The sequence below is a fragment of the Galeopterus variegatus genome, unplaced genomic scaffold, assembly GCF_000696425.1.
Source record: "Galeopterus variegatus unplaced genomic scaffold, G_variegatus-3.0.2 Scaffold4152, whole genome shotgun sequence".
NCBI classification, from domain to species: Eukaryota; Metazoa; Chordata; class Mammalia; order Dermoptera; family Cynocephalidae; genus Galeopterus; species Galeopterus variegatus.
Window position 1 is genome coordinate 132,891 of NW_007730263.1, and position 13,646 is coordinate 146,536.

General features: G+C 34.7%; 1 protein-coding gene across 1 annotated transcript in view; it reads right to left on the bottom strand.

Moving 5' to 3' along the window:
• The window catches only part of GUCY1A2 (guanylate cyclase 1, soluble, alpha 2), a 165,871-nt gene that overhangs the window by 110,236 nt on the left and 41,989 nt on the right, over positions 1–13,646 (bottom strand). The window contains exon 6 of the mRNA XM_008586840.1: positions 1,932–2,650. Coding sequence (XP_008585062.1) covers positions 1,932–2,650 — 719 coding nt within the window. The remainder of the gene's footprint in view (positions 1–1,931; positions 2,651–13,646) is intronic.

The window sequence follows — 13,646 nt, forward strand, 5'->3', positions numbered from 1 at the left end:
AAAAAAAAAAAAAAAAAAAAAAAAAAAAAAAAAAAAACTGGGGGGGGGGGAAGAAGACACAACAATCACAATTCCTTGAAGTTGATATGACAAGCGAACAGATATGAGGTTGTTGGGAAGGAGGGGGGAGAGGGAGGAGGGAGGGAGGTTTTGGTAACTGGCCACGATAATCAACCACATTGTATATTGACAAAATAAAGTAAAAAATTTTTTTAAGTAAAAAATAAATATATAAATAAATAAATAAAATTTTTAAATTGTTAATTATAAAAAATAACAAAGATAAAAATAATACATTCTTCTCATTATTTTTTAAATTTATCAACAAGAGCCTAATTTTTAAGCTTGATTTTTTTTCTTCTGTCCATGTTTTAAGAAACTACAAATATGGAATTTGGTGACATACTAATTCAAAAACGTTATGCATCTGGTTAAGACTCTATACCTCAACTTTATTGACTATAGCTTCAATATGGGGAAACTGTAGCCTCCTAAATGTCTTATTCTGGCAAACCAGGAGAGTAAGAAGAAATGTAAATATAAGGCTAAGAGGATTACTGTCTTTATTCTAACTAAAAATCCTGCCTATTTCTCTATTTTTAAACTCCACTAACATTGTTAAATGATAATTGTATCTTCTCAGTGAGCACAGTTCCTTATTATTGGAATTGGCAGGGGGCCTTGACATTTGAGTCATCATTTCATTATGTCTATTTCTTACCCTGGTATACAAATTAAATAGAAATACAAGCCAAATGAAATATAGGGGGAAAAAATCTAAAGCAGTAACATCAAATGGAATGAATTTTTCTAAATCTATAAATATGTAAAGCAATTAACATTGGTAATAATATAATCCAGTCCAGGCACATTTTCGAAAGTACTGACTTCAATTCTAAAGGCCAAAAATGCTTCAAACCCTTCTAGCCAAATATTGCATTTCTGTAAAACAAGATGGATGAGTTTAATGTTCCCTAAATTAAAAAGATAGAATGATTCCAATTTTAAAGCAACTACAAATGTGGACAGAAGTACACATTCAATATGTTTCTTTCATTCTAAAAGGCTTCAAAATGGATAGCAATCATTAAACATAAACAACATACACATGTGGAAAATATTACTTAAAACATCACTGTGTGATCAAATAATAATAATAATAATAATCCATTCAGACGAAAATATCCAAATGTGCCAAACTGAAATCCAGGTCTATCCATCAATGTTTTCAATTCGCTGAAATTATGTGATAAAAACATCACTGAATAAGTTTCCTAAATCACCTGATTCAATCATACTGAATGAATGTGCATCATTCCGTCTTTCTCAAAGAGTTTGCTTAAAATTTTTTCATTGATTTTCAAAATTATAAAAATTAATCAATTATGAAATTAATGCAGTATAAAGTCCTCAAAAATATTTTTGGCTCTGCTTTCGGGAGGCTATTTCCTCATTTATTTAGTTTATTATTGCAGGCCCTTCAGGATATGTGTAGATTATTCATTCACAGAGTTTGTAATCGTTTCTACAACTCTCATTTTACCTATTTATTTTAAGAATAAGGTAGTCAAGCCCCACAATGTTGAAATACATTTTCTCTCATAGTTTGACTTCAGTCAAAGGAAATATTCATGAGTTTACATTATCAGGTTTTTAGTGAGTCCTATAATTTTTATAATTGCTATGGCTAGTATTAATAAATGTCTTCTTTTTATATGCTGAAATAAATTAATGGATGAGGCTGACATTATGCAAAATGGCTGGGAATGGGGCCAAATCTTTTTACATACATCCAGGGACCAGTAATCTTCTAAATGCCACTTTATGCTCTCTTGCCTAAATAATTACAAGTACAGCCAGCATGTAATTTACTGAAATAATTATTCACTCTTCTAGTTTCTATCAACCCTCTCAAGTCCACAACCACTTACCTTGTCTTTATTTTCAGTGCCAGAGGCCTCAGGCTTGGTCCTAATCACAAAAGGGGTGGACAGTCGCAGCAGGACCCTTTCGAAGGTGGCATTAACCTTTGGAGAAACAATCTCAAAGCAGTCCTCAAACTTGAGCACTTTGTGCGTGTCGCATCGGAACTGCTTCCGGAGGCCCTCCCCCAGCTGAAGGACTGACATGTTGGGGTCAAACATCAAGTGGAAAGGGAAGGCTCTGCAGAAGGTGTTGATGCTAATTCTGAGGTCTGCAGGAACTTGAGAGGTCCCCTGTGGAAGATTCTTCGTAATATTAGTATTTTCACATTCTTTGATAAGGAAAGTAAGACAGCTACAATTGCCTGGATTTGAGCCATCAGAGCACAGCTTCTCACTTGCAACCTGTTCCACGTCCACATCCAGCCGATAGATCTTCTTTCCTGCAGCCTTGATCATCCCCAGCATTGCAAATCCCACAGTATGGTGAGGGTGGAAGTAGTGGAGCATGAGAGTACCTTCAGGGAGCTCTTTGCATAGGAAAGATGGTGACTCCAGAGTGGCCTGTTTTCCAAAAGAAGTTCTAATGTGTTCCAACAAAGCATCAAAGCCATTAAAAAAGTCCTGCAATGTGCCACCTACAGCTCGAAGGACTCTCTCATTCTCATCAAAGCATATGTTAAAGAACTCCTCTCCAAATCTTTCTTGAATTTCCTCAAACTTCAAACCTACAGGTAAATGGGAAGCAAATATTAGTGAAGTAGAATATAAATAATTGAATTTATCTTTTTAAATGCTTATCAAAAGAGATAGCTAGTGAATGAAGCAAGAGAGGTATTTTCCTTGGGCCCACAAATTTCCCACATAGGTTAATTCATTCATCTGAAATCAGAGAAAGTAAATTTCGGTTCATCAACTGGAAGCTTCTAAGATATAAATGAGCAAAAACTTTTTTGTTTATTTTTAATAGACTCTATTTTTCAGGCCAGTTTCAGGTTCACAGCAAAATTGAGAGGAAGGTACAGAGGTGCCCCAAATACCTTCTGCCCCCACACATGCACAGCCTCCCCCGTTATCAACATCCCCCACCAGAGTCATATATTTGTTATAAATGATGAACCTACATTGACACATTATTATCACCCACAGTCCACAGTTCACATTAGGATTCACTCTTGATGTTATGCATTACATGGGTTTTGACAAAAGTATATGACGTGTATCCACCATTGTCTAGCTCCACTGCCCTAAAAATCTTCTATACTCTGCATTTATCCCTTCCTTCCCCTCACTCGCAGAGCATGAGTTTTTAAGTGTTGCTAATCTTGCTGCTCACTTTTCTTTTCGATACCCTTTTGTACTTCCTGAACTTATCACAAATATTTTTCTTTTTCTTAAAGATTTCCCCAATCTTTATAGAATATCCAAGATTGCCTCTGTATTATGTCCATATCCTATCCATATTACCATCATACTTCTTATCAAAATGCATTCATTAAGTGGAAAATATCAACCAGAGAGGGAGCCTATGGTACATATGTAGGGAAAAGGATCAAGTTGTCTAGTGGAAATAGAGGGCCTATGTTGTCAATCTCAGGGGAAGTCATGAAGGTCAGCTAGACCTCAGGGATTGAGAGACAAAACAAGAAATTAAAATTGGCAGAGCTGTGGAATGACTTGGATTCTTTCACGCACCAATGTGAGGACAACTAAGAGTGAGTAGAAGTCTGAGAATTAAAAGACTTTGTTAAGTTTTCTCAGTACATACTCACTCCCAAATGCCCTGGCAAAAGGACTCCACTGTATAGTATGGGAATTATCATGAAAAATAAATAAAGCAATGCACATAATGCATTACAGAATAATTAGTAGCAGGATCACATGTGACCTAGTGAGATCCACCCTTGTGGATGATCTGAGGAAAAATATGGAAAGAATTTATGATCTAAAGAGGAATACAACACATAGAAAAGAGTTGAGTCTGCATGCTAAAGACAGCTTCTAAATAGAGTCACTCTATTGCTTCTTCCTTGACTTTGGTTAAAATCAACACATGTAGTTTACATATTTATATTTTCTTGCCCGGTCTACCCCATCTTATCAGGAAGTCCTGCAAATCAAGCAGGACTGGGAAAAGACAGCAGGTCATTTTGCTAGTGCCCTGTTGGAGTGCAGAGCAATTTCGGCTGTCTATGGCCTGCTGTTCCTACCTTTATCATTCCCCTAGTATCCCCCCATCCAGAAGTGAGCCAATAGAACAGTCAGTAATATTATTTAAAAAGTAGAGTTAAAACACACCAAATATTCTTTGAGCTCTTACTGTAGAGTCTAAAAATTGTGGTAGCCAAGTTAAGAGGTCAGTTGAACAAAAAAGTTCTTAAAATCAATGCGAAATGAAAATAAGTAGAAAACTGAAATGAGAGTCAGTCCCTTTATTAAGAAGCATTTCACATTAATTCCGTTTTCATAGATTTGATGTTCAAGGCTAGCTGAGAAAGTCTTCAGTTAAGATAAAAACATCACCACTCATCTCACATTGCCAGGTTACAAGATTAATCTTCAACATATGTTGCACTTACTAATAATAACACCAGCCAGAATGGATAATAATAGCACTTATCTGTCCAGTTCTCTAGTGTGAAAGAGAGAAAACAAGATGATAGTTACTGCAACTGGGCTCCTGCTCTGACTGCTCTGTTGAAACTGCTTTCACAATTACTTAAACCAATATATACTGTTTTGTCCTTACCTTATTTAACCTTGTTTTTCATTTTTCCTTTAATTTGACACTACTGATTATCTCTTCCTCTTAAAATTCTCATCTCTTTTGGCTAATCAAACCATATTTTCATGGTTTGATTACTATCTGTCTGAAAATTCGTTCTCTTTTTTCACTAAAATTTCTTTCTATGCCAAACCATTACAATGCCATCACTATGCTGTAACTAAAAAATTCTAACACATACAAATTAAATTCCTGTCCACATTTGATGATGATGTTCTTTGTTGCTATAAAACCTTCCAATTATAAAATTCTTATTAAAAACTAAATTCAGAATAAATAAAAATTCCTATAATCTGACTATATTTTCTGAACTACAATATTCCATGTGACACTGAAAATATTCCATGGATTCCTTCTAAACTTTGAAGTGTTGTGTATTCAAAGAATTTAGGGTCTATATGCACAGAAGAGAATAAGGGAATTGTTCCTACCTTAAATTTCTCATGACATTGAAAATTCCCTTTCAGTTATTAAGTAAAGAACACAATATATAAAGACTATACACTAAGCTATGTTCTATTTCCACTCCCCAAATCCCAAAGAATCATCTAGAAAATAACAAGTCAGTAAATTCACCAAAGGCAATGAAATAAAAATTACTCTATGTGCAAGATTCTATCAACTAGAAATCCTTGCTGCTTTAAAAAGTACCTCTGTATTTTAAGATACAATGATTATTAATTTTCAAATGATGATACTAGGCAAACCAGGATGCTAAAGTGACTTTTCTATCACTAAGCAAAAACAGGGTTGTTCTGAGTATTACATGAAAGTATTACACACAATAATTCTGTATAAAACATAATTTTCAATTAACTAATAAAGATTTATATTCCCATAATTGTCAAACTGCACAAGATCTGAAAAAAAGAAAAAAAAATTCTTAGAGTTTGGAAAATTCAAACTGGGAAAGATCACTTCATTTTTTATGAATATACTCCAAATCAATAGCCAAGTCCTCCATTTTAAATGTTATCTCACAAAATTCAGAAAGCACAGACAAAGTAGTTCACCTCAGACAAATGATACAGTTCTGACTCCCAGTGTTCTGCCTATGATTGACGCAAACCCCCTACTTACAGTAAATCACTTGAAACCTATAGACAACGCTCATCTCCTCATATCGCAAGATGCTATGACAGTTTGACATTTGAGACTACAAGAACACATTTCCTCAAGAGGCAAAATTTATTACAAAACTGCTCTCATTAATGGGTAAGTTAAAAGTTAGATCTGCAAATTAATATTAATTCACCTCCTTAAAAAGGTGAACAGTCTAAATGCTGGTATCCCTTAGCTGTAAATGAAATAATATCTGTTCATTCATGACATGGCCTGTTGACTGTTACCTGCTATCTCATCCCACCTCAGATTGTGCATTTCTTGAGGACAAGGACCTTGTTCTATCTATGTCTGCATACCTACCACTAGCATAATGCCTGGTGCATGGAAAATAAGCACTTATTCTTTCATAGAAACTAAGCACTCATCAGGTATTCGTTTGACAAATATTACCAACCTTTTAAGGTCACCATTGTGTCACATCTAGGAACACTAAGAAAAAAAGACAGTTTCTTTTCTCTCATGGGCCCCTACAGGTCATTAAGTTACATTGTGATTGGGCTGTAACAGAGGTGCACAGGAATACCTACAGAGGTACAGAAACAAAGAATGTTTGCCTCTCTTTGAGGAGATAATGTGTGAAGGAAGACCTGAAGATATAGTAGGTGTTCAAAACACCCACAAGGAAGAGAAGAGCACTCCAGCAGATGAACCGTAATGGATACGGATGAAGTGGGGAAGTGTGGGAGCTCAGCACGGTCAGTGTGTAATGACAGGGAAGCAGGAGTCAGAGATGAATTGTTAATTAGTCAGCATTGCAGAAGTTGGACTTGAGATTTTCAAGGCCAGAGTCAAAGACATTAGCCAGAGAAGTTGTGATGTCTTTAAAAGAAGAACATATTGACTGAATTAGGCTGTCCTAGTTTTCATAGATTTTTTAATCCTTTTTTAAAATTCCCATGTAGGTATTTTTAATCATCCTCATTTTACAGGTGAAGAATGTTAAGAAATTTGCCTAAGTTCTCACAACTGTAGGTAGCAGAGCCAGGTCTCGAAGTGAAGTCTAATATGAACTCTTGTGTAATAAAAATGTATCAAAGAGTAAAACCTCTGTGTGGGGGAAAAATCATGCATGTCTTGCACATTGTTATATAACAATGGTCATTAAGTTACATTGCACTTATTCTCCATGCACATATATGTCATCAATGCCTAGTATTCTGACTGGCTCATTAAATACTGGCTGGATGTTGAATGAACTAATGCATGACCAAAGTCAATAGAAAGAAGTAACAAGGAGCCGTCAAAAGTTATCAAGTGCCACAGCAAGGTCAAGTAAGATAAGGACAGAAAACTGTCAACTGGATTTGTCAGATCTTTGGGGACCTTGGACAGAGCAATTTTAGTGGAGGAGTAGAGACAGAAGACTGCCTGCAGTGGGTAAGGAATATTTACCAGGCAAAGAAACAGAAATATTAGTTTTTAGCCAAATCAGTTTTATCTAAAGTCTAAAATTACTTATTTTATAAAGTTGTAAAAAATGAACTCCATGCTTGGAAAGGGAAATGTTGCCTTCATTGAAAACCAAGTGAGGAAAGAGAGATACAGCACTGAATAAAATCATGGATCATCTGGGAGAAGTTCTATTAATAAAAGAGGGAAATAAGCCTCTTTCTAGGTCCAGAGACCATCCCTATCAACCAGCAAGGGCATCAGCCTTCACTAACATGGGAAAATGCCACAGCAGAAAGTATACTTTCAAGTTGCTTAAACTCTAACCAAGGAGCTGAATACAAACCAACTACTCACTTCTGTGAGTTGAAGACTAACCATTATTTTTTGATTAGTTGCCTAGTCTTCATCAACCTAATAACTAAGTGAGGTAACTCAAGTACAACTATGCGGTATCTCACTTCTAAACTGTGAAGAGATTTCAATATTTTAAGGAGGTTTTTTTTTTAGAGAAATAATTATGTTATCCAGCAAGACTATAAGGCTTTTGTCATTTAAGTCTGAAAACTAGATGACACTTTTGTAAAAATATTATCCTAGTGTCACGCCAATCTACAAAAAAGTAACAGAAGTTGATTTCTGCCTCTCAGAGAAGATTTAAGGGTAAATATTATACATGTCTAAATAATAACAAAGGAGAAAAGCTAAAAAGAAATGCCACTACTCAAATTATAATTTTAAGGGAAATTGTTTTGAATCTGATCTATCAGTACAGTTTCATTTGAATCTTTGTTGGGATGAGATAAAACCTTTGTAGTTTCAGATTACTTTATAGTTGAGTAAGTCAAAGTGGTGGGTAATTGTAAAAAGAAGGTTCCTACCAATTTTACTCTTAATCTGTAAAGGTAAAAACAATGATTTGTTACCATTTTAAAGGCACGTTATCCTTCTTTTTACCACCTGCGTTAGTGGCATCTCTGCCACCCCAAAAATATATAGCATATTCATATATTTATTTTTAAGTATAGGTGAACTTAAATCAATTGTTTTTATCTTTTTAATTTTATATCTTTTAAAAAAACAGGACACAAATTCTAAAAACCAGGGCTTTGATATCTTTTAGCTAACAAAAAGTTTGGCAAGCATAGTAATGGGGAAAATCTTCTAACATATATAAGATTAATTCTCGCATACACGAAGAAATAGGTATTATTAGAAGCATATGACATGCTTCAGGCACAAAATTATTTGTGATGGTTAAGTTTACAGTTTATAATTTTAAAAATTTTTTAAGATATGCTTTAAAATACACATGGGGTACAAATTTTAATAGTGAGAAGTGTGAAATAATGGAGATGAAGCCAACCACTGAGTACTCCAAAATAATTCTTTTTCACCTAGCAATTCCATCTAAAAAGAAGAGTATCATAAAGGTACACTCCAATACTATCAATTGTTACTCCTTCCTTTCAAATTACAAAGCACACTTCTGTGCCTTTCTTATAAAATAGCAGATAGTCTCTTGTAGTATAGATATTCATCTCTGATCCTTCTGCTGACTATAAACAGATTTGGAAGAACAACTCAGGAAAAGTACAACTTGTAAAAACAGCATGATGCAGAATGAGAAAAAGGAACCATTATTGGAACCTTTATAGAAAGGACTTTAATTGAATGATTATACAGAGACTTTCCTCTGTAGAAAATACTGAATCTACAGAAGGAAAATGAAAAGTTTGAACTAGGATAGGTAAGAAACACACACACACACACACACACACTCACCTCTAGGAATATCTAGTTAGATTCCAGAAGAAACTGAGATGAAGAAGGAAGAATAAATAATTTAAAAAGTAAATGAATAAAGGAATAAGAATTGTACTTACCTTCAACACTAAAAACTAATGGTAGGAAAACAGGTAGAATACTGAGAGAACTGAAATCTAAGAGTTCATTATGCAGCCAAGATACCTGGTAAAGATTCAGAGACTATATCACTCAGTGAAACACCAGAGAAAAACAATGAAGAAAACACTTTAACCAAACAAATGAATAAGAACAGAGGATTAGAGGAATTCAGGTAAGAGAAGATGAAAAAAAGTAGACATGCTGATGATCAATGAAGCGAACCTTGCAACACATACATAGAGACACATACACACTCTCTAATGTATGTGTATGTATACATCATATACATGTGTGTATCATGTGTGGATATATTGTGTATTTATACATGTACATACATATATACAATATATCTGCACATTATATACCTATTATGCCTACATTATAGATAATGACATATTATCTGGATAATTGTAATGTAAATGTTAAATAAATAATACTGAAATATAAAGGGGAAAAAACTGAACTACTGCAAGGTAAACTTTATTCATAATCTGGAACTAAACAGTCTCTACAAAACTCACGAGTTAGGGAGCTGGGAAGAAAAAGGGAAGGAAGTGGCGAGGAGAAAAGTAGAAGATGCATTCAAAGGGCAGGACAAGATCAGTGGACTTTAACGTAACAAAGTTCAAAAGATTATTGATAAGGTTTTAGATTCACATTGTGCACAAATGTTTAAAAAACTATCATTTGTTTGGTCTTGGTATAGTATCAAAAGGGCTATTAATATATTTTTCCCTTCTCCAATCACATAGCTGTGTGAGGCTGGATTTTCTTCATCTAATTTAACTAAAACAGCATATTACAACAGATTGAATGTAAAAGCAGATAGGAGAATCTAGCCATCTTTTAGTAAGTCTGGTGTTAATGAGACTTGTAATACACATAAAACAATGCCTCTATTTTCACTAAGATTTGTTTAAATACAATTACTTTTTATAAGTATATGAAATACATATTACTATGTAATGGGCTTATTGCCTTTTTAAAATTAATAAATAAATATCTTGAAATTTCAAAAAAAATAGTAAAGACGTATGCGACTTTCTGCAAACAAATTTGTAAATGTAATATAAATGGACAATTGCCTAGTAAAATACAAATGACCCAAAATTGACCTAAGAAGAAATGGGCAACCTGAGTTCTGGCTAGTCCTTAAGAAAAAAAATAAATAATTCCAAATTTGCTTAAATATTTTCAGGCCATAGAAAAAATTTAAAACTACTTTTAAATTTTTCTTTTTAGGAAGTTCTTTTTATGAAGCTCATATAACTTGAATGTCAAAACTTGATACAGTTAAGATGAATTTATCTCCTGAATGTTTGCTAAAATAGTAGCAGATAGAATCTAGCAGTTTATAAAAAGAATAATACATCATTACCAAGTAATGTTTATATCAGAAATGAAAAATAGTTCAATAGTATAAAATCATCAGCATATATTATTACAGTCATAAAATTAAATGAGAAAATAATATGATCTTATCAATAGATTCCGAAAAGTCTGAGATTCAACAGTCTTAATAAAAATTTTGAGTAAAATAGGAATATAAAGAAACTGTTCAAATATAATAAAAGCTGTTTTTCAAAAATCAGAAGCAAAGCTTACTCTAAATGGTGAAATATTAAAAACACTTTAAAATCAGAAAGTAGACAAGTATCCTTGCTATCACATTGTCATTCAATATTATCTTGGAGGTTCTAGCAAAGACTCTAAGAAATGAAAATAAAATAATTAATATACACATTGGAAAGAAGAATAAAATTATATCCTTTAGCTGAAGTAAATCTGTGTATGTGAGAAGTTTTAATATATCACAAAATAGTATTTCATTTCAATGGGCAAAGAATGTTTTATTTACTAAATGGCACTAGCCATCTGGGAAACAATAAAATGAAATCCCATCTCACATCTCAAACAAAATAAAATTCCAGATCAACTAAAAGCTTAAAATGCAAGAGACAAACCAATAAATATTTCAGAAGAAAATCTAGGTGACTCTATGTACTCCTTAACCAAACATACAAAAAAGACACAAAGACATATTTGATTTTATATGATATAAAGCTAAATTGAAACTATCAGAGTAATGTATAGAATATGATTTGGCTTTAGTAAAAATGCAAGTATGTGTGTTTGTGTGTGTGTGTGTGTGTGTTCATGATACATCTCCCCTGATATTCTTCTACATGTCTCTCTATCCTAAATACTACCTACTTGGTTTTAGGCCACTGTGATCAATAGCCTAGAATTATTTCATCAGCCCTCTAATTTCTCCACTTTCTCCCAATTTCTCTTCAATCCATTCTCCATACAACCTTTCTAAATCATAAATCTTATCATATCACTTCTCTTCTTAAAGCCCTACGATGACTGACTATTCGTTGCCTGCAGAACAAAGCCCAAACTCAGCAGGGCTTGATCCAGCCTTCACTTACTGGCCCATCCTCATCTCTCTCAATTCCCCAGGTCACATCTCTGCACCAGCCATTATGAACCTCTTGGAGCTTCCTGAACATCAGTCTCAGTGCTAAACACTGAGGATACAGTGGTGATCAGCATAGAAATGAGCCTTACCCTTATTAAGCTACGTGACAGATAGAATAATCCAATAATCATACACATAATCTGACAACTGTACAAATAAATACGCAGGACAATGAGTGCTATGATGATAAGCTGCAGAGTGCTATAAGAGCAAATAACAGGGGCGTATGCTGACCAAATTTCCATCTATAATATGATGCATATACTGCATAATATATAGTAGATATATACTTATATATGTATGCATGCACAGCTGGTTTTTTCCATTGCTGTTTTTCATACCACTCACTGGCAGGCCTTTTTACACAAGCTTGGACAAGTTATGTCAAATGACTAATTGAATAGGTGTGAATGCTTATTCTTTCTTGTTCCTTTGCCAACACATAGCCACAGGTGTTGAGTACTAAGAAGTGGATAGACTCAGAGAAGCACATGCATAACCAGCAGCCTTATCAGGGCTCTGTGCTATGCCTGCTATCAGATGCTGGCCACCTGCAGGTGACAAAGAGCTCATCACATTTCCCAGACTTCCTTCCTCAGCACCCTGGCACTTTGCTATAGAAGATACCAAGGCAGCAGCCCAGCAGCAGCATGAGGCAGAGTCAAAGAACAGACACGAGCAAATTAGCAGGAGGAGCTGCAGGAACACCTGCCTCAGCTCTGTACCCACACCAGGCTCCTGCGTCTGAAATGCAATATGCCAACTTGTGAAAATATGGCAGTGGCTCACAGGCTTTGGAATCCCCCTACAAATATGTACTCTTATCACTTCCCACACTTGCACCTTTCATCAGTCTTTTACCTGCTGGTTAAGGAGGAGGGACAGGGGAATATTATGCATACACACAGATTCTGACTTCCGCAGATGATGACTAGCCTTGTTCGAATTGGAGGCCACAGCAGTGGCAGCAGGAGAGCATAATTTCCACACGGATGGACACTCAGAGGGCTTACTCAGAACTGTTAATCACTGCAAATGCCTCTTTAATTGTTATGCTTTTCACAGTCACTGAGTTGTGATTTGCCCTCCTCAGCTGCTCCAACCAAGTCTTGGGAATGATGCTACTGTCCAATTTGTATACAGAGGATTAATTTTTGGAATAAAAGTTGTGTTGTACTGAAGAAATAAAATTGATGAGAATCTGAATTTTTTACAATTTTCCTATTGAATTAGTTAAAAATAATTAGCCAAAGTTCTGAAATAGCATCAGGTTTTAAGTGTGACAGAAATTAATATGTAATTACGTGTCCATGATGTAGCATATGACAGCCTTTTAACAGCATTCATGAGCAATCCTAATAGTTTTATACTTCTGGAGGATGAAAGGATAAAATTATGCATTTGTTTGTTTAAAACAGAATTTGTGGATACAGCATTTCATAGAAGGTTGATGCATGAAGCCATCAAGTGCACTGGAACTTCACTGATAACCCAGTCCAACCTCCCTCAAATACAGTGGTCCTCACAGATAGTCATACTTTCTCTGCTTAAACACCACCGGTGATGAGTAGCTCGTGAAGTGTGCTCTTCCAACACCAAATATCTATAGCAATTACAAAGTTCTTTCCTTCTACCAACTAAGGCAAAATCTATTCCTATAACTTTAGTCCACTAGTTCTGTTATATCCTCCGTGGTGATTTGAACAAATCTACCTCCTCTCCTCACAGAAGTCCTTTATAGTACCTGAAAATAGCTCTCGTGCTCTCCTTTGTCTTCTCATTTCATATTTTCAAAGAACTAATTCAAGATGCATTAAAGGCAGTTCTAAAGAACTGTTTAAAAGAGATATAGAAAGCAAGAGTACATTAGGAAAAAACACAAAGTATGTGTGATCTGGAAAGACATGAGTTATATTTTGAAGGAAACAAGAAAGCAGTAGAGAAATAGGAAGTGTATTTCAGATAAGGAGAGCCAATGTGAGAAGCTATTATGCCAGGGTTATAGTCTTCTGTGTGTGTGTGCTCTGACTTG